Source organism: Pangasianodon hypophthalmus, chromosome 12, assembly GCF_027358585.1.
Source record: "Pangasianodon hypophthalmus isolate fPanHyp1 chromosome 12, fPanHyp1.pri, whole genome shotgun sequence".
Taxonomy (NCBI): Eukaryota; Metazoa; Chordata; class Actinopteri; order Siluriformes; family Pangasiidae; genus Pangasianodon; species Pangasianodon hypophthalmus.
In genome coordinates, this window is record NC_069721.1 from 14,144,826 (window position 1) to 14,165,132 (window position 20,307).

The following is a 20,307-nucleotide window of genomic DNA, read 5'->3' on the forward strand; positions in this document are numbered from 1 at the left end:
TAATTTAAATGCAATGTTTGCATATGTGTGAGTATAGTGTGAAGAAAATTGTACTAATCAGAGTAGGTTACAAATGTCGTGCATTTTTGTTAAGAAAAAATATATATGTGGCAATGTCATTGCAGATAATTGCACAAAAAAAGAAATGAATGTAGCCTTCATACTGGTTTGGGACATTATTACTGTGCCTCAGTAATGAAGAAAACCGTACTCAATGAAATGAACCAGCTTTGTTCAACCATTAAACTTAATAAACTAAGTTTGGTAGAACACAAGTATTTTCACAGGGCCAGATCCTTCTAATTAACACCTTTTACTCCACATGAAGACAAGCTGCAATGTTTCAGTCTCGTGTTTTTCTACTAATACATCAAGCAGTGTTACATAGTCACCCCAACTTTAGCTATAAACATTTATAAACCAGAGTCTGTTGTAAATTCTCTAATTGGCTGTTTGGATTGTATGTTGATCCCAAGTCATTAGTGACTTGGACTTTATGGCCACCCCATCAATTAACATGTGGATAACAAGGGTGTGGGTTCTTGAGCAGGGCGTCAGTAACACCATTGCAGCCTAGGTTTCCATATGTGCAGATCTGTGTTGTGTGAGCTTTCAGGGTGTGTGTGACATGAAGCTCATGGCAAAACATTAATCAAGCCTTTTATGTTTATCACCTGTTCTCACTGAGCCAGGATCTGTTCTTCAGAGCTCTGTCTTTCTAAGGTGTCTCTTCACAGCAGCTCTGAGATCAGGAGTGAAGGCCAGGTTGTGCCACCCTTACAGCCATAACACACCTCATTACTCATCCGGCCTGATTCGGCTTCTACACCCACTCAAACTCCCCAGTGCACTCTCTCTCTCTCTCTGTCTCTCTCTAAAGCAAATGAATAGTCTGCTTTTGGTTCCCGCAAGTCTTTTATCCACATCTTGATCTAATCTATTAAATTGCACTAGTTAATTGAGACAGAAAGAGTGTGTGGCAGAACGACCTGTCCATGCTTTACTGCAGCAGCAGAAAAGCACATTGCGGGAACATTTCCCCACACCCCCACTTCTCACTGATCACACAAAACCTGAGCCATATAGATCATTTATTTTTATGCACCAAAACAATATCAACATTATATTTTGATATGTATGTTCATATACTATTTAAATATTTAAATAAAACATCTCAGATGATGGTAGTCACAAATAGAAAAACACATTATCAGCAGGGAGGCAGTTTGATCCGAAGCTCAGGTTATTGTTCAGCTCAGGTGGAGTTTTATATGTTCTCCATGTGTCCATATGGGTTTCTTCTGGGTCCTCTGGTTTCCTTCCACTGTCCAAAAATATGCTCTTAGGTGGACTGGCTTTGCCAAATTGCCCCTACATTTGAATGTGTGTGTATATCAGTTTTCCACCCTGGGTGTATTCCAGCCTCATGCCCAGTGCTCCTGGGAAAGGCTCATAATCCACCAAGACCAGGATAAAGCATTTACTGAAGATGACTGAATGAATGGATCAACAGCAAGTAGTTATCAAACGAGTAGTATGGCCAGGTTTGAATTCTTCCTCTACTTCATCCCCTGATTTGCCTGCAAAGAAAAATTAATTCATTAGAATTCTGATTCAAGTTCTCAACTGTGTTTTATGTAATTTAGTAAAACAGAATCAATCTCATGAAAAGGAAAAACAAAGACAGAGACAGATTTTTTAAAATCAGATTTGGTGGGATTTGGGGAAGGAAAAAAAAACAGATCCCACAAAAAAAATAAATAAAAATAAATAAATAATATATATATATATATATATACACACACACACACATACACACACACACACACGTTTGTATATGTATGTAATACACATATTTGTATACATACATATTTCTTGTCACTTTACTTTTGTTCTGGTAACTATTTTTCCATATAGTTAAAAAGTGTACACTATAGACTATAGTACAGTAAACAGCAGCTTGCACAAGTCTGCATCCTTCACAGTTTCTGGGTGAAAAAACACAACATTCCAAAACATAAGGTCAAAGTAACAAGAAAAATCCAGGAAAAGGTCAGGACCCACTCTGGTCTCATTTGAAGAGCTTTAACAGAGATGTCATTTCAAGAAGAATTAACAGGTGTATTTTCCTACTCAGAGGAACAGAGAGCTGTTCAGAACACTGAGGCAGCTACAAATGCAAAATGTGGTAAAACACCTTATTAGAGAATATTTATATCACATTCATAAGGGAAAATGCAAACTTTTGTACTTTTGTTGCATTAATCATACCTTAACTTCTCCATTTTGTTCCAGAAATATGCAAACTTTTGCATTCAACTGTATACAAAGTATTTCTAAGATCTAAAAACTTGTAACAAAACTTACATCATGATTAAGCATAGTTCAATATTAAATACACAATACATTTGAGCAGTATGTCAGGATGTTAATAAGTATGTCAGTATGACTAACAGCATTGATGAAGCAGGTCTTCAGAGCTTCAAACTCTTTCAGGCACAAATCTTTCTTCAGCTCCTGTTTGCCTGTTGTAGTGGAAACCACACATTTACCATAAGCAGCTGCCTGCAACACAAAACAGTTCAGACCTTAGTTCAGAGAGATACAGTGAGGTTTGCTATTTAGTCGATGAACTGTGACGCATGGTTTCATTTACCTCTACTGAGCACCGGGCTAACAGCTCAGGGAATCTCCTCATCCGCTCCCGGCTACTGATCCAAACGTTTCTCCCCGACATGACCGGTACCATCAAAGATCCCGCCTCCTACACTGCGATTGGCTGATAGTTCATACTCAAAAGCATATCACCAATCGGAAGAAAAGTTACCATCGACGTCACTGACTCTGTCATAGACCGTATGCTACAGCATTAGCCAAAGTAGCTAACTAACTACCTGCTATGTTTGATTATTTACAATGATTCACAATTGTATTGTGATTCCATCGATATCGAATGTACATAGTGTCTTAACAAAGGCCACCGTCGCAAAAATCAATTTTATCACAAAGTATATGAGCCTACAAACCAAATCCGAAAGACATAACATAACCTATAAGAGCAGCGCCATTTCTGTGACCCCTGACCCAGTGACGTACATCAGGACTGGCTTTATGCTCTCTTCAAGTGCTCCTCGGATTCCCGGTGGTTTTAATGCCCGTATGTGTGAAGTAATAGTGAGTTTTTTTCAGTCAGCTGACCGCTAGTTAGCTAGTTCATTTATCCGATATATTTCAGTATTCTTGTCATCGTGTATGAGTTTATGATTAAAATGTGCAACAGATGCAGCAGTAACATACATAAGTCGGTGACTATGGCATAGTCAGTAATCACCCAATATAAAGTAATTACATACATAGAAAACTGACATGCATTTGCTCAGCTATAATGTGAGGATGAAGGATAGTAACAAATCGGAAATTATTTCTGAAAATCATGTCACTCGTAACCGAAAAGTTTACATTCGTGTACTGAACTTTTAGGTTTTCGAATTTACCACGGCAACGTCCATAGCACTTGAAGGTAGCATTACTGGCCTACCCGTATTCAGACTAATCCCACCTCCTGCTCTATGATTGGTTTACACTAGACTCTATCAAATCCTGACCTATTCTGTGAATGAGAATTACCAACCAATCCTAGCACAGAAAGTGAGACTTGTGTGAATACGGGTGGGAAAAAAATCCCGTAACGACCCGCCCCTTTGACTGACTTTCTGATCGCTTATTGGTGAGCTCTAATGGTGACGTAAAGGCGTCGGACCAATGACATAGAATAAACGAGTAGCGTAGGTTTGTGGTATGACAGCGCACGGTGATTCGGTCTAATCCAGTCAGCAATGCTACACAGACACGGGATTAATCCGAGATCATTAACAAATGGCTACATTAATGGAGCGATTGGCTTTCTTGCAAAAAGTGGGTGTCATCATACAGTGTAATTCATGTGGAAATGTAGCTCTAACAAGTTTGAGTTTTACCTTAAAATGTTTATGGCTAGTGTGTTTATCTATAGGTAAGGAGCTAACTAGCAGGCTCCTAAGGTAGACATGAAGGTTTCTCTGTCCAGGCCAGTGCATTAATTTATGTACTAGATTTTAAGATGTAAGTAGGTGTGCTAGGTCGGATGATAGAGCTGTGTGTTGTGGACTGTTGTGCGTTTTGCCATCTCTCTGCTCCTTGTGCTTGTTCAGATGCCGACTCTTATGAAGGCGACGGCAGATGACGAAGCGCCCTGTCCTGGATACCTGTTTGAGGAAATCAGCAGTATCCTTTTCCAGCAGTGCTGCAGAGCTGTGTTTACAACAACTGCTTTCAAATAAAGCCCTTAACTTGTAAAACATCCCAGAAATTTCCCATGAGTCACTGGGCTGCTGCCAGTGTCTTCTTGAATACCTTCTGGAGCGGCTGCAGGTTGAGTCCTGTCATGTGAAACTAAAGGTGAACAAAAACTCAGAGACAAGTCAAGCAGATTGTTAGGGTGATTTCGTCCATGTATGTGTATACAGGAACGCCATGCAGGTGCCCAAGGTGGTGTAATATGCAAAAGTCTTCAAACAGAAGAATTATTTATAAACTGCAGCATATTAACGTGTGTAAACATCAGACTGTAAGTGTTCACTGTGGCGGCATATAAACATCTGCTGACAGAGGAAGGAATAACACATGAATATATATTTGAGTAAACCTAGATCCAAAAGCCTTTCCAAACTGATAACGCCATGATTTGTTTAAATAGATTCCTCATCTTTCTAATGCATGCTTTTTCCGCTCTGTTGTCTGTCCAAGGTTTTGAAGATCCTGCTGCATCTCTGTGGCCACAGTCCTCCACACTTTGTCACAGAGCTGAGGCGAAATGCCACGTTCATCCAGGAAGTAACAGGTAAGGAGATTCGACATGCCTCTAAAACTATAGCAATTATGCATAAGAATGCGCAATTTACTTTTCACTTTACAGTGTAAAGATTTAGACTCGAAGAATGTCACTGCTTTATTGATAACATCAGTCTGGATTAGTCTTCGAGCTTCAACTTACCTTCATTTACAGCTACTAGATCAGAATTGTAAAAATAATGCTACTGAGTGGTGCAACAAAGCTTTCTCCTATCGTCAAGAGATCACAAGTTCGAATCCCGAAGATGCCACAGCAGTCCGTGGCCGGGAGACAAGAGAGCAAAATTGGCCATGCTCATCTGTGAGCTCATGTATGTGGAAGAGGTTAAATAGCAATTTCCTCTAAGTGTGTTACGCAGCCCTGTGACGCAGCATGAGCAGCAGTAGGAAAGGTGTGGTTAGCCGGCTTCACGTGTCTCAGAGGAAGCACGTGTTAGCCTTCACCTTATCCCAGTTGGTAGCTGTTGTATGATGGGCGAGAGCTGGCTGGTGGGAACTGGCAAGTGACCAAACTACAGAGAAAAATGAAAAAACAAACAAACAAAATAACAACATAAAAAAAAAAGAATAGCAATAAATCTGTTGTTTTTGGTGTGTCTTTCAGTGTACAGTGGCCCTCCAGACTCCGTTCATGGCAATGCGCTCTATCAGAAAGTCCGGGTCTTGGCACAGGTGCGATATTTTGAACCTTACTACTTTCAGTATTTCCTGTTTTTCAGATCTTTCCATGTAGTGTGTAAATAGGAAAATAATCACATCCAACTACACTGTTGCTGGATGCCCCTGGTCACTGGGTTCCTTTAATACACTTAACAAACTTTCATTTTTTGCACTGATCTTGACTAGAGATGAGCTGTTATATTGTCCTTGATCCCTTCTCTATAGGAATTGGCCAGTGTGCTCTTCAGTGACATGATGCCCACGGGGTCTGGTATCTCTCCCTGTAAAGCAGCATCTCCAACTACAGGTAAGTGAGTAAGTGTTTGTGATGTATCATTATTGCTGATTCGCCCTTTTCCAACCTAGTAGTTACAGTTACAGTCACAGTGTGTATGCACTTCAAAGGTTTGTCAACATACAGTACAGTAAGAGGCATCATTGTACATTTAAACAAAAAGGCATCGTTATTCAGGATTTAGCGTGGTATGTTGTAGTGTTACTGCCTCAGAGCTCCAGTGTCCCCAGTTTGATCCTGAGCTCGGGTTACCATCTGTGTGGAGTTTCTGTGCATGTTCTCCACGTGTCCGCCTTAGGTTTCCTCTGGGTTCTCCAGTTTCCTCCCACCTCACAAAAACATGCCGGTAGGTTGATTGGTGATTCTAAATTGCCCCAGGTGTCAGTGTGTGTGCATGATGCCCTGTGATGGACTGGCATCCAATCTGGGATACATTCCTTCCTCGGGCCCAGTCTTACTGGGACAGGCTCGCATCCGCCGTCACCCTGACCAGGATAAAGTATTAACTGATGATGAATTGGCCAATGAATTAATGAATATTCAAGAATTATTTTCACTGAATGCTGAAAATCTGTGAATTGTAGATGTTCGTTTAATCATTTTCCCATCATCACATGATTTTTGATTTGTTCCTTTAAGCATTGAGATGCTTGTTTGCCTTTATATGCATGTTCATTAAAACACTGACATGTTCCATCAGCAACACAAAAGTCCTAAGAAAAAAACTAATCATGACTTGAGTGATAAATCTGTGTCAAATGTCATATTTTTACACATTGGATCTTTTTTTTTTTTATATGTAGGAATGGGATCTGAGTTTCTCAGATCAGGAATGCTGGGATTTGGAAATAGCCCAGCAAGAAAATCATCCAGTAAGACAGAGTTTTGTTCAATTTTGTGACGCATTCCCCAGATTGCTCTCTTGTTTTCATTTCATTTTCAATTCATACAGCCCCTCTGCTTCTTCTCTGTAAGGTACAGTGGGTATTTTGGATAAGATTCAGAAGGCTGCAGAGGTGGTGGCCAGCGCTGTTCTCCCCCCCACAGAGCACGCTGGTATTCGACTTCATGATAATCATTACCGGGCTGTGGTGGCGCCCTCTGCTGTTGTGGAGGTTGCAGTGCCGGCCTGCGCTTACAGTGTCCCTTCAGGCAACCGCAAAGGTATGCAAATACATGCAAAGGGATGCAGGTCTGCATCCGGACTGTGGTCTGCCAGTTGACAATGTGTTTTATGTGGAAAAATTTGGAATGTGGAAATAGCAGTGGAAATAAAGTATAATCCGAGGCCATTTCTTGGATAAGTTATGTAATTGTAGTGCTTGTGAGGTGTGTGTGTGTGTGTGTGTGTATATATATAAATATACATATTTTATATATATTTATTATATATATATATATATATATATATATATATATATATATATATATATATATATATATATATATATATATATATATATATATATGTATGTATAAAATGAGAGAGATCATCTAAACAGTGTGGCAAAAATATACTTGATCATAACACACCGTTTGTTAAATCTGTAGTGAAAGTGTGCTTATGGGTGTGACCTGCATGTCATTTAGTATTTATTCTCCTTGCAGACTATTGCATACGAATTTTGGTACAGTTTAATTTGTTACAGTTTATAGAAGTTGGTACAGTTTACTGCATGGTAAATGGTGTTAACTGCATTAGCTGTTGCATTAATGATTATTTATCTCCTGTCTTTAAGCTTCTCACAGGTGCCCGGGGCAGGCGAGTGGAGGTTGGGAGGAAACAGGCAGTGGCCACAGCTCCTCTCACAACTCCTCTTTCGAGAACGAGCCGATCGTTCACACATCACTGAGGGGAAGCAGTAAGTCAGGAGACACAGGCAGCCACTCCGGGGCGAGCCGAGAGAGCGGAGACAGCGTATCAGAACGGTAAAGCAGGTGGATTTATAAAAGCCAGATCACTGTACAGTCTAGGAGTGAAGAAGTAAAGCTGTAAATATGACATTATAAATGTAGAAATTAATTTTACCCCAAAAATTGTTAAGTTGGTAGTAATGTATGAAAGCTAACAGGAGTTGCTTGTATATTATGTGAGAGAGATTGTGTTCACTGACGCTTATTCATCAATAGCTATATTACGGTTTTCAAATTAAGATTTAAAATCATTTAAAATCAGGACAATTTTTCTAATATTTAGTGAAATTTGGTCTTTGTTGTGCTCCAGGTTCTGTAAATGGGGCAAAACTATGAGGTGACCCTCCAATATGCAACCAGTCAGGATAGGGAATGTCTCTACTTGCCTGTCCATCACTGTGCCATGATTCAGAGATTCAGATTCTTTTGCAAGTGTGCAGGCTTTCAGACATAGACATGTTGGATGGATTTATATGAATTTTGAGTTTCCACCAGAATCAACCTTAATCTGTATATATACACTAATAAAGGAGATTTAACACAACTTCTGAATTAATGTTAAACCTTGGTAATTCTTTGAAAATCTTTATTAGCTACATCTTCAGATTCAGAGCTATTAGATTGAGATACCACTCAGATGTCACTGTGCTCGAAGGTTGTTGTGTTCTGGCTCTTCTTTCTCAGTGTGGAGGCTGTACAGTTGGGAGACTGTGGCCAGGAGATGGCGCTGATCAGCAGACTGACAAATGGATCTAAAATCTTCCTGTCCAGACATGAGAGTCAACGTTTCATCAAAGAGTAAGTGTTCATGTTGAAATGTTTCAGAAAGCTGTAGGCTGAGAATTACAACATGTTTTCCTGTGTTGAGAAAAGAACTGAAAAATTGTTTACTCAGAATTCACTGAATGGACGTCTAAGGGCTAATGTGTCAGTAAACATTTCGTAAAATCTCTGGTCAAATGTTCTTGTGAGTGAAGCTGTAAGTCTGTAGAATTTCTCCTATAATCAATAGCGGTACTTTGGACGGAAGAGTTTGTGGTTGTGTGTTACCAAAATTTGATCAAACATGGATTTCCCAAAACCTTTTGAAAGTGATTGCCTTTTTTTATTGTATTGCACATATTTTTGAAACAACTTGAGAACAGCTTTGTTTGGAGTGTAATGTGTAGTGAATTTGTCATACAGTTGCATATTCAGACATTTCCATTCTTTCCTCAGTACAGGAAAACTTTAGATTGGAAAGTGGTAGTTTCTTTAACATGATCACAAGCAAATCCCCAATGACTCTCTCTCTCCCTCACACTCTCTCTCTCTCTCTCTCTCTCTCTCTCTCTCTCTTACTCTCTTACTCCAGGTGTTCTACTTTAAACTGTGAAGTCGTGGTAGAACTTCTCTGTCACAAACTACAGGACCCCTCACAGACCACCCAAATGGTATTATTTTGTGATCTATTACTTCTAACCAATACGTGTGAGATTTAAACCTGCTGTTACTTTGAGCACATCTATTATATGTGATGTTGGTTCGTGTTTGAAAAAAATAGACAATATAATCCCTCTTAAGTAACATCTTTGGCATTGCATTCTTATATCTCCAGAGGGCGCTATGTGGTCTTGCATGCCTAATGTGCACAGATCTGCTATCTTTAGAGCAGATTTTCAGTGTTACACATGTACGCCTCACCCAGTTGAGTAAGGGGACAGCAGGACCTGTAACAAACAAGGCAAGCAAGGTAAGGTAAAAGAGGAAGTATACAAGGGAGTATTGTGTTCAAATAATCAGCTGTGTAGAAATAAATGCAACAAGGCTTGGATGCCTTCTGTCTGTCTAGCTTCTTAGGCAGTTTGAAGCTCTTTTGGGTACTTCGTTGGAAGGAAGCAAGCATGATGCTACTGTGTGTCCTGAATCATCCGCTTCTTCACGTTCAGGTCAGCCCTTAAATCCAACCCTCACTAGTCCTCTTCTCTCAGCACCACTGGATGCTGCTGTAAAGAAACCTCCATCCATAAGTGAATTACAGGCTCCCTCTGCTGGAAAAGAAGACCAGGAGGACGTTTGTACAAATTCTGTAGAGAAGAGCATACAAAAAGAGCAGACTGGTTTTGAAAATGAAGACAGAACCACAGGCCCTTGTGAGAGCTCTGATCCATCTGTAAACCATCCCAGACTGTCACTGTTTAGTGGCATGGAGCTGATAAACAGAGGGAAACCAGTGTGTCTGGTTGAGCCTGTTCCTGTAGAACCAGAAACCCAGACTGGAGCAGAAGCCTTCGAAAACATCGACATGGTTATGGAGAAGAGCTCGGAAAGAACAGCAGAGCCCTCCTCATCCTCTAGTGGTGAACAAGTGTCTGCCTTCTCCTTCCTCAACCTCTGAGCTGGTGTTGGCTCCTACGTTGTTTAGATGACTTTCTGTTGTAGATTTCAATATTTTTGGTAGAATCAATGGTCCTATGAGAAAATATGACTAGAATGGAATAATATGGGTGAAGCCTGCAAAATTTAAGCCTGTACCAGAGGCTTGAAGGTACGAAAATGCCGTTATCAAATCGTCCAGTCCTATACTTGACAAGTAACTATGTATATTTAGGATTAAAAGTGATATCCACTCAAGGGCAGATTATAGATTATATGGTTACTCAGTTCTAAAGATTAAAAATGTTAGTATGCTAGGATACATAAGGTTGCCCTCTTGAGTATGCATACTTAAAGTCAAGTGTGACACTGGTGTTTACGTAATATTTATGTGTCCAAATGCTGCTAGTGGCTTATAATCAAGTCTAATGGGGCGTATGTTCATTTCTGGTCTGGGTAGAAGGTTGCTGACAAACTGTGTATAGCAACAGGTGAGCTGCAGGCAGTATAGTAGGGGTGTAACGATACGGCGTATAATAACGTAGACTATTTGTCAGAAAATACCGCTTATATCACGTGAGGTGTAATAAACATTTAAACTTAATCGAGCAGACACTACCTCACTCTAAAAAAGAAGCTTCCTCTTGATCCTGAATCAGGAGAGTCTACAGGGGTTCAAAAAAAAAAACACACCTCTCTTAAGGAAGCTGTTTTTCACGAGCTAATACACTAGAATCCTAAGCTTTACCGACTGACTCAATCTGGGCTGAAGAAATCACTGCGATGATTGGGAAGTTAATAGCCGCAGGTATGAGACTCTACTCGGTATAGGAGGATTCAGAAACACGTTTGAGATACAGAGAGCAATGACTCTGACAGCACAACTGGCTAACAGCAGAATTTGAAATAAAAAAACAAAACTCTGTGCTTCAGACAGGGCTTGTCTGTGCCCTTGAGTCGCTTCTCTTGAGTCACTTCTCTGAGTGTTAATGTTTAATTAGGTGTGCTTAATTTTGTTACATTCTAATGCACAGCTTTTGTTTAATTATATGGTTCAAACAAATTGTCATTATTAAGTTTTTATACCTTTACAGTGTTGAAATTTTGAATCAGTTGAAAATGGAAATGTAAGGCACATAATCCGGCAATGCTGGTTTTTGCAGTGCTGAAAATGTAATTTTTCAAGACACCACTGTATTGAATCAGAATTCTGCATATCGTTACATCCCTACTAAACATTTAGTAGGTTTACCTGAGAAAATGGCCAAACAGTGTCAGTATTCTATATAAGTTGTTCAGCGGCCCCAGGTTCGATCCTGAGCTCAGGTTACTGTGTGGAGTTTCACATGTTCTCAGCGTGTCTGTGTAGATTTACTCCAGGTTCTCTGTTTTCCTCCCACCTCCGAAAAACATGCCGTTAGGTGGTTTGGCCAAAGAATTGCCCCTGGGTGTGACTCAGTGTGTGAATGTGTGTGTGCATGGTGGTCCAGGGTGTATCCCTGCTCCCGGTGATCCCGGGATAGGCACTGGATCCACTGCGACCCTGACCAGGATAAGCAGTTACTGAAAGAGAGTGAGTGAATCCTCAGAGACCAGACATTTATCACAGTTCTCACCATCTGCTCTCAGTATATCAATCATAACAAATTGTACATTCAGTTAAGTACTTGAGTGTTTTGCTGATGAGAGAAAACCGATAGGAGACGTACCTCAGGATTCATTTCCTCCAGTGTTTACCTTGCCTGACACATAGTGTGTCTCTTTACAAATAATTTAATGATACTTTTGTTTTGCACTATGGAGTTATTGCTCAAAGCTACTTAAGTCTTCCAATTATTTAAAACCTTTAAAAATGATCACAAAACACAAGTATTAACATGCAAAATCATTTCAGTATATGTCCTTTTCACCGATAATTAGATGGATGAAATCAGCTACATGTGGTTTTGCAAACTGTGCTGTGTATATGTGTGTGTGTGTGTGTGTGTGAGATGTGGATCTGCAATTAGACATGTGTCAAATACACTGTATTAATCATATCTTTAATTATACATAGACACCAACACAATAAAATTATTTAAAAACTTTTATTGTTGATATTGTACGAAGATCATTTGAGAAAATAACCATTTATAAATTGTAAATGTGTTAGCTATGTTATGTACAATTCTACATACAAAACATGAAGGTCATTGTAATGATTATCATCAAAACTGATAGTCTTACACTGTAGCTCTCAACCTTTTTGAGCTGCAACCCTCTCAAAAACAATTCAAAAACATAGGCTGGGGTTCGTGCACCTCCCTCTGAATGTGTTTCCCCTGAGACACATTACAAGCAACACACATTTCTTCACATTTGAGTATTGTAGTCTATTTCTGTTTTGCTGCCTGAGTGCACACTCCATGTGTTCAAATAAATTTCATGTTTGTTCATTTAAGAGCTATTTTGCCCAGCTGATTTTGTGAGGAAGCATTTCAGAACATACAACACTGCAAACTACTTTTTTTTTTTTTTTGGCTCTGGAATGGGATGTTCAAAAAGCACATAGGGGTATGATGGTCAGATCCACAAACATCTGTGTAGCCTTGAGAGACCTTTGTATACAAGGGTGCACACATGCATTTAATTCCATTGTAACAGTAATTCTCAAAAATATGTTCTTAAATATATAGGCATGTGGACCGATGGTCCTTCGCATGTACGTACTGCAGTGTCTCATTGCACAAATAAGTTAACAGCTATATCAGCACCCTTGATGTACAATGACAAACTCTCGTACAAACATTTCATGTGGAAGCTCGAGTATGACCTCAGGTAATCATACATACATACAAAGTTGCAGACTCTGGGGTGGTCAAGAAGTAGCACTTTCTGGTAATTGTCCATTATTCACCTGGACTTGTAATGATAAATAGATGGGGGGAAAAAACTTCTTGTTATGCATGTATGGAAACATACTAAAACCATCCCATACCTCTTATGACTAAGTGGTAGTTGTACTGGGGCCCTAGGCTGCTATTTTAGGAGAAGACTAATTTTAGACCATGGTGTCTTACTGTGTTCCTGTGAAACAGCTGAATCATATACAGAAAAGCCAATAGGAATTGATTCCTTTCAGTCTCAGCAAATTAATCTGTGAGTTAAAATGATATTGTCATCTCAATTTGAATACACTGACACATCAATTAAAGGTCACTGAATTTCTTGTTAACTCCACTAATAAAAGTGCCTGAAGAAGGGTACATTACAACATACCTGAGTTAAACAATTATCCAATAATTAAATACAGATATTCTGCTAATGTTAAGTCCAAACGTGACATAAATAGTTTGCACTAAGTAACAGGCAAATTGAAAAAGAAAAAGACTGAAGGTAATAATATACTTGCCACCAATTTGACCTCATGGCACATGGGGAAGAAACCACAAAGCCTGAGTTGCTTTTTTTATATACAAGATAAAACTAATCTAACTGAATGATTCAAAACTCAAAAAGAAACAAATACAACACACTTACCCTCAGATCCTATTTATACAGATTAGAACTGGTAATATAACTATTATTAAGTCATTATGCATTAATGCTCCCATGTGCTTAGCTAAACCATCTCTGTGATCCCAGAGGTATTTAGGAAGAAGAAAGTAAAAATGCATAATTTCTATGTGCACCTTTTCCACTTAGCTCACTACTCATCACAAGGTACACTAACAATGCACGTCTTGTGTCACACTCTCTTACTTAATATGACCTTGTATGACTGTATTACTTAGCATGTAGCACCATGTACATCTGCCAGGATGAGGAATAGCGATTTACATTTAACAATCATATAGCATGCTGTCTGAGATTTCTTTTATGTTGTAGCACCCAAGTAGAGATCTAAACGATACCTGACACTGATAATGAAAATGCAAAAGCGCTGTAAAAATAGGTACCAAAGCAGTTAAGCCAAAGTGAAGAGAGATTCATGTTGTGCCACTGATGTAGGTTTCCCTTGTAAAAGATTCCCTGTGCACCGTTCTTTCTGCCATTAGATGGTAGATGTTCGGGTAGCAAATGGTGATCAGGTTGCTCCTGGCTGGCCACGAGTTTTCAGGCTGTTGAAGTGGGCTTCTCTAAGGATGCGGTTGATATGATGGTAAGAGTCATCAGCTTTGCACAGTGGGAAGGCCGCCTCTTCGCCAAACTGACCAGAGGTGCTAGGGCTACAGGAATCCTCTAGGACGCACTTTCCATTTTGCTCTACAGACTGGTAGATGGAGCCGGCTCCTGTCAGCTTCTCTGGACTGCTAATGCAACTGCTATCACTACTGGAAGACTGTTAAGAAGTGAAGAAATACATCCTTCAAAAATGTGGGCAAATATCGTTTATGTTTTGCATGCTTTATTACTGATTAAGGCAAGGAAAAACTGATCAGCGTCCTCACCTCAGAGTCCCAAACATCATGTGCTAGTTCTGACAAGAAAGGATGGCCTGCAATCCTCTTGGCTTGAGGCAGAAGATGCTCTTCCTCAGCATTACAGCTGTGATGCCGTTTTCTGTTAGGAGAAGATGATGCTCATTTTCAGTGGTAATTGGGAGTAATTTTCCATAACAGCCTACATCATGGCACCTCAAGATCCAGTTAAAAATCTTTAGAGGAATACTGAAGTGCTTGTTCAGCCTAATCTCTATCTACCACATTTGTAGCGTATGATTACTATAGGCAAAAAGTTTGATTTGTTTCCCTGACCTGAGAAAAGAATGGAAAACCAGTTTATTCCAGACACATATAATGGAAGTCTAAAAAGTAAGGACTTTAAAAGTACAGACTAAAGCACTTCAGGATATGCTGTTAAAGGAAAATGATTACAATTGTTAATTTACATGAACAACAAAATTGTACTTTTTAACCTATTATAGTTACGTTTAATGCTGTGGAATGTCTGTGAAACAATTTAGTTCCCGTTATCACTTTCGTTTTAGAAGTAGTCATTCCCTTACCAGTCCCTGTTTTTTTCTCTCAGTCTTGTAGTAAATAAGACATGTTACCAAGAAACCCAGAAAAAGTCTGTTCTCATGACTTTCCTGTGGCGGAAACCTTACTGACCGTTACAAGGAGCTGACACTGGAGACTCCTTCTATAAATGTTAAATAAATGTCTCCTTACAGAAAGCTTCACAAGATCACCAATTATACATTATTCTTTGGTAAATAACAGCACGTTTTGCATCTGTTAATCTTTGTGTTTAATCTTTTAATCTTAATATTAAATAAGAACTGAACTGAAAAGACTTTCTCATGTCTTTCTCATCCCAAGCCCTTCACTGTTAAGGTATACTGGCTGTAGTTTTGAATCTGTTATATAATCACATTATTTTTGATGGCTACAGAGGCAGTGCACAGAATATTCCTCGTAAGGATTATAAGAATCACTGCTGCTTTAATATTCACATCAGTTCACATTTCTTCACACAAGAGCTCATAGCTATTAGTTATTAATGTCCACTGCAGGATTATGACTCAGCTAGTTTAACAAGGATTAATTTTACCCTAACATAGAGGCTGAGGACGACTCATGAATCCTGCTGACACTGAACACTAACTTTTAGTGACTGAATATCTAATAATAGTCACCTGTAGCACGCGGGGTGTTCAGTGTATTCACACACACACACACACATATTATGTACAGTGCTAGTGTAATATGTGCTGGATGTCTAGATCTGCAGATATACACAGCAACCGAAAACTGAATCATAAGCGAGATAAAAGATGAAGTTAAACTCTTACCTGTTTTCTGATGGCATGGGTAAGCCGTGCATTTGAGAGTGAGGAGGAAGGCTATCGTCCACCAGCTTCGCCGATGAGTGCTTGAACCCGAGGAGTGCTCCCCTGTGACTATATAATCAGGGATCTAACCACACATATTCACTTCCTGTGAGAAAACCTTGAAAACTTAAGTCGACTGAATATAGATCAATCGAGATCAATCAATCAGTTTTGTTAGCTAGCTATCCATAAACCCAATGTAATGTGAATATTAGTTATATACACGGTGATGTATCCGTTTCAGTTTACTAACGTTTACTGTTCAGGATAGCTAGTGGTTATATACAAATGCACTAACTATTGTGTTTAAATGTAACTTTATTGACCTTCTGAATCCACGTTTAAAACAGACTGAGATTAACACCTTCAGCCTGGTCCATCTGAACACCAAATATCACACGCTTAGTGTTTTTATCAGATAGACCAACGGGTCAATACAGTAAAGCAGTCAGCCCGTGCCTGGTGACTGTGTATTTCCTTTTACCACAAGATAAATTTGATCTGGTAAGCACTATAAACGTAACTGTTTAGAAAAATAAACCCTAATATAGACCACTTAGCTGAACGCCTCGAAAGCAGGTTGCGTGACAGCTATCATTTCTCTCCAGCTAAATTACATGGTGGAAACTTCCGGGTTCCGCTTCTGACGTTTTCGTGACGTACCTGCTGCGTGTGTAACAAAACAGAAAAAAAAGTGTCACTGTATACTATAAATTTTGGTTGCGTAGAAATGTATAACATTTCTATATGTTTCCATTTTGAGGTTAACATTCCTATTTAAAAAATAAAGAATTAATTTCGTGAGTAAATATTTATTTTGGTTGAATTAATGAATTAATTTCGTGCGTAAATATTTATTTATATACAGGCGCTGCGAATACAACCAAAATGGGTCCTTCATTTCGAACGTGTTTGCTGAAAACTCCTTGCTGCGCAAGCTGTTCAGGACAAGTGTGTGCCTCTGAGTGAAGTTATGGTGAATGTATGTGTTTGTGGTATGTAGTTATCAAACGCAAGTGACAATCGGCAATTAGTGAAGCTCAAGATGAGCTTAGGTGAGTATTATCCTGAAACATACTAACACGAGTTTTTGTTTTTAATATTGTAACACAATCTTTTAATTTTAACCTTTAATGAATTATTTTTATTTTGACTTTCAGCCCCAAAAATGTTCTAATGTTCTCTTGTATTTATTCAGTTATTTATTTATTTATTTACACACACACACACACACACACACACACACATTTATATATATATATATATATATATATATATATATATATATATATATATATATATATATATATATATATATATAAACGTCCACATTTGCACACACCTAAAAAGAAGGCATATTTTGAAGCTCACACGATCATTACTTTTTCATGTTACAGACTGAAATATTATTTCAATCCACATAATCTATGCTATTTATTCTGTTTCTCTTAAACAGAGACATGTCCGTTTTGTGGGAAGCCATTCAAAAGGCTCAAATCTCATCTTCCTCACTGCAAAATGTCCCCTGGGTCCAAGGCTGCCAAAATCACTAACAAACCTAAAGAAATACCAACTACTACTTTTAAACACACAAGTAATAAGGAAAAGACAAATAAAGTAAACACTGAGACTAAGTTGAATTATCCGACATTTCAGGCAAACTCAAAATCCCCAGTGAAATCCAAATCTAGAAAAGTTGAAAAGATGAGCGTGGATAAGGAATTTTTACGCAACACCTCCTTCACACTCACAAGCACTGCATCCAAAGTCCCATCAACAGAAGGAATGAACACAGACACTTTGAAGCCCAAAACCAAGTGGCTTGCAAAAAGAGAGCAGGAGATGCTGAAACAAGCTAAACTGCAAACACAGACAAGAATCGAATTCACTTCAGTTTCTCAGCAGGAAAAGCATAACAATGAAACATACAAAAACCGAGAAAAAGACACACTTTTATTAGAAAAAGAAATTGCCAGTGGGCAAAAAAAGCTTACAGGAACCAGTCTGACCTCTCAACTAACCACCAACATGATCAATTGCACTGCCTCTGATCCTTTACAAAGAGCTTCATGGACCCCAGGCTGCCAGGTTAAGCAAAATATACCAAAGTGCAAAGAAAATTCTAATGTATCAGAGCAGATACAAAATAGCCCAAAGCCTTTGACCAAAGAATATACTTCGGGTTCAGGAGTAAAAGAGCAAGGTGTGTCTATATTTCAAACTAAGACTTGTGTGTGGGACCACATTAAACATGGACTTTATAAAATGAGACATGACTGTGTTCCAATGACATTTCCCATAGTTTCATCACACAATGTGTCTTTTACTAAGTGTGTAAACACTTTAGAGTCTGTACTCAAGCCTCATACAGGGAATGATCAAAATGTCACTATGAAGACTTCACCTGTACAGTTTCCAATTTTCCAAACCTTGAGCCAAAGGCCAGTTGAAGACGTGCTCAGCTCACGATTACAAAACAAGTCCGTTATGGCATACTCACCTGAGATGGCTACAGGTTATGGTGGAACATTTTTCTTCTCATCTCATTCAGAAATCTCCTCTAATGAGAATTTATTGACGAAGTGCCAAACCTCCAAGCCTTCACCACAGAGGCAAGGTAGAGTATCCTCTTTAGTAAAAGTTTACTACTATAATGATACACACAAAACACACAGTGACTCCAGAAATAAGAAAAAAGCCCCATTGGTTCTTTTTCGTCCTATAGTAATTATTCTATTAAAAATAAATAGAAAAGTTACTATACGACAAAAAAGTTTAGTAATCATTCCATCATATAACAGTGATATTAAACAGCCAGTTTTAAAAAGTTATTACTACTATATTACAGAGCATTAATGTAATTATATTTAGTTACTTCATGTTTGCATTAGGGACCCTACCCTTGATTATGAACGCTCCTGGCTAGCTTTGATTCTGCAGATGTAAAGAGCTCTTACCTGTTTACCTGTTGAACCACCACTTCTTTAATTCGTTCATTAACTTGCTTTAGATTAAGTCTTCATGATATAGGTCTGTTAAGTCTAAGACCTTTACAGCACAGTGCATACTGTGAACAAATTCTCACTTGTACAGAGATTTATGGAGCTTCTGTATCTGTCTGGGCAGGCTTAATGACAGAGCTGAGACTTGGAGATGTGAGACTGAATGAGCTTGCTTCTTGGCTTGGTGCTCGAACACCAAAATCACCCGGGGAGGCTGTGTCAATGTTTAACAAAGGTCTATTTCTATTTCATTTTTGGAAAATTATTCCATATGAGTTGATATAGACAAAAAGTGCATGAATTTAATCTAAGTTCTATACAGTTTAGTGTTTACCTAGGAAATGTCATTCTAATTGTTTGATGACTTCAGGGAAAACACTAATGTATGTGACACATGGCATTGTGCACCTAATGTGTGAGGTTCTCACAGATACTGTTAAATTTTAGACAGTTAAAGCACTTATATTTGTTCCAGTGGCTACACATACGCTTATTCTATAGATGTGTTTTAAAGCCTTTATGTTTAGACATGGGATTGTCTCCTGATTGGTTGGAACGAAAACGTGCAGCCACACCAGCCCTTTGACGATAAGCTTCTAACTAATTCTCTGTACTTCTCCATCTACCAGGTTGGCAGTGGTATTACAGGAAGTACATTGATGTACAGAAAGGAGGAATTGGAGGGATTGCAATGTTGATCGGTAGCTACTGTGTCCTGAGTTACATTTGGAGTTACCCCCATATCAGTAAGTTAATTTTAGATATCATTTCATCTTGAATGGTGTATACAAATACAATAATACTATTTGTCTATGATAATTTAATATGTGCTTAATGTGTGTTCTGTGGGTTTGTAGAGAAACAGCGCTGGAGGAAGTACCACTAGAGTATTTGGAGGACTTCATAGGATTTCAAATCACACTGACCTCAGAGTATTGCAATATGTGAATTGCAATACTTAGAGACTAGATATTTTATAAAGTAATTTATTTAGAATTTTGTAATGCATAATGAATTTCTGTTACAAACTTTGACATACACAAACAAGTGTGAATACTAATAAATGATGAATGCAAATCAAGTGTTAGATCTATTACTTCATTACTCCATGTTGATTTACTTCCAAGCCACTGCACTTGTGTTACCACATGAAACACAATCATAACTTTAATGAAGAAATATGAGTAAACTGTGAAAGAAGCCATTCATTAACATCCATTCATGTATTTTGGGGAAGATGATGGTGTCAGGAATGTCCAAATTTTTATTCCTTTCATTCATTTTTGAAATGTACATTGAATGTAGTGCATTGACTTACATTAGTTTTGCTTTGGTTTTAAAAGTCATTCTGGCTGTAACTTGGTTAAAGAACTGGT

The 20,307-nt window shown here is 38.6% G+C and overlaps 4 protein-coding genes across 6 annotated transcripts; 2 read left to right on the forward strand and 2 right to left on the reverse strand.

Moving 5' to 3' along the window:
- Positions 1-1,057: 1,057 nt before the first annotated feature.
- On the reverse strand, positions 1,058-3,100 carry ndufaf8 (NADH:ubiquinone oxidoreductase complex assembly factor 8). Its single transcript, XM_026915556.3, has 3 exons — positions 2,657-3,100; positions 2,455-2,565; positions 1,058-1,580 (listed from the first exon to the last, which is right to left on the reverse strand). Exons 1-3 carry the CDS (start codon positions 2,747-2,749, stop codon positions 1,560-1,562), a joined length of 225 nt encoding a protein of 74 aa, XP_026771357.1. The 5' UTR covers positions 2,750-3,100; the 3' UTR covers positions 1,058-1,559.
- A 666-nt stretch (positions 3,101-3,766) lies between these two features.
- Positions 3,767-12,212, forward strand: tepsin (TEPSIN adaptor related protein complex 4 accessory protein). 2 transcript variants are annotated; one of them, XM_026915204.3, is made up of 13 exons: positions 3,767-3,915; positions 4,191-4,263; positions 4,346-4,437; positions 4,786-4,879; positions 5,495-5,562; positions 5,776-5,857; positions 6,649-6,717; positions 6,821-7,009; positions 7,585-7,774; positions 8,444-8,557; positions 9,114-9,192; positions 9,357-9,491; positions 9,591-12,212. In XM_026915204.3, the coding sequence occupies exons 1-13, from the start codon at positions 3,877-3,879 to the stop codon at positions 10,134-10,136; spliced, it is 1,770 nt and encodes a 589-aa protein (XP_026771005.3). In that variant the 5' UTR covers positions 3,767-3,876; the 3' UTR covers positions 10,137-12,212. The 2 variants fall into 2 exon arrangements, with proteins under 2 accessions (XP_026771005.3, XP_053094484.1); XM_053238509.1 differs by having other exon boundaries at positions 6,827-7,009.
- si:dkey-21c1.1 (uncharacterized protein LOC100150256 homolog) lies at positions 12,188-16,014 on the reverse strand. Its single transcript, XM_026915205.3, has 3 exons — positions 15,891-16,014; positions 14,545-14,656; positions 12,188-14,435 (listed from the first exon to the last, which is right to left on the reverse strand). The coding sequence occupies exons 1-3, from the start codon at positions 15,920-15,922 to the stop codon at positions 14,181-14,183; spliced, it is 399 nt and encodes a 132-aa protein (XP_026771006.1). The 5' UTR covers positions 15,923-16,014; the 3' UTR covers positions 12,188-14,180.
- si:dkey-21c1.4 (ATP synthase subunit f, mitochondrial) lies at positions 15,901-20,012 on the forward strand. 2 transcript variants are annotated; one of them, XM_026915135.3, is made up of 6 exons: positions 15,901-16,037; positions 16,798-16,984; positions 17,386-18,546; positions 19,056-19,166; positions 19,561-19,677; positions 19,789-20,012. In XM_026915135.3, the coding sequence occupies exons 2-6, from the start codon at positions 16,975-16,977 to the stop codon at positions 19,815-19,817; spliced, it is 1,428 nt and encodes a 475-aa protein (XP_026770936.1). In that variant the 5' UTR covers positions 15,901-16,037; positions 16,798-16,974; the 3' UTR covers positions 19,818-20,012. The 2 variants fall into 2 exon arrangements, with proteins under 2 accessions (XP_026770936.1, XP_034165395.1); XM_034309504.2 differs by having other exon boundaries at positions 18,481-18,546.
- The last annotated feature ends 295 nt before the right edge of the window (positions 20,013-20,307 follow it).

Excerpts from the sequence above, each read along its gene's own strand:
- si:dkey-21c1.4 (XM_026915135.3), top strand. Across the intron at positions 18,547-19,055 it reads GCCTTCACCACAGAGGCAAG|GCTTAATGACAGAGCTGAGA; the intron begins GTAGAGTATCCT and ends CTGTCTGGGCAG. Across the intron at positions 19,678-19,788 it reads TTGGAGTTACCCCCATATCA|AGAAACAGCGCTGGAGGAAG; the intron begins GTAAGTTAATTT and ends GTGGGTTTGTAG.
- tepsin (XM_026915204.3), top strand. The coding sequence starts at position 3,877 with ATGGCTACATTAATGGAGCGATTGGCTTTCTTGCAAAAA. Across the intron at positions 4,438-4,785 it reads CCTGTCATGTGAAACTAAAG|GTTTTGAAGATCCTGCTGCA; the intron begins GTGAACAAAAAC and ends TGTCTGTCCAAG. Across the intron at positions 6,718-6,820 it reads CCCAGCAAGAAAATCATCCA|GTACAGTGGGTATTTTGGAT; the intron begins GTAAGACAGAGT and ends CTTCTCTGTAAG.
- ndufaf8 (XM_026915556.3), bottom strand. The coding sequence starts at position 2,749 with ATGGTACCGGTCATGTCGGGGAGAAACGTTTGGATCAGTAGCCGGGAG. Across the intron at positions 2,566-2,656 it reads TAGCCCGGTGCTCAGTAGAG|GCAGCTGCTTATGGTAAATG; the intron begins GTAAATGAAACC and ends TTTGTGTTGCAG. Across the intron at positions 1,581-2,454 it reads AGACCTGCTTCATCAATGCT|GCAAATCAGGGGATGAAGTA; the intron begins GTTAGTCATACT and ends TTTTCTTTGCAG.
- si:dkey-21c1.1 (XM_026915205.3), bottom strand. The coding sequence starts at position 15,922 with ATGCACGGCTTACCCATGCCATCAGAAAACAG. Across the intron at positions 14,657-15,890 it reads CCCATGCCATCAGAAAACAG|AAAACGGCATCACAGCTGTA; the intron begins GTAAGAGTTTAA and ends TTCTCCTAACAG. Across the intron at positions 14,436-14,544 it reads ATGATGTTTGGGACTCTGAG|TCTTCCAGTAGTGATAGCAG; the intron begins GTGAGGACGCTG and ends ACTTCTTAACAG.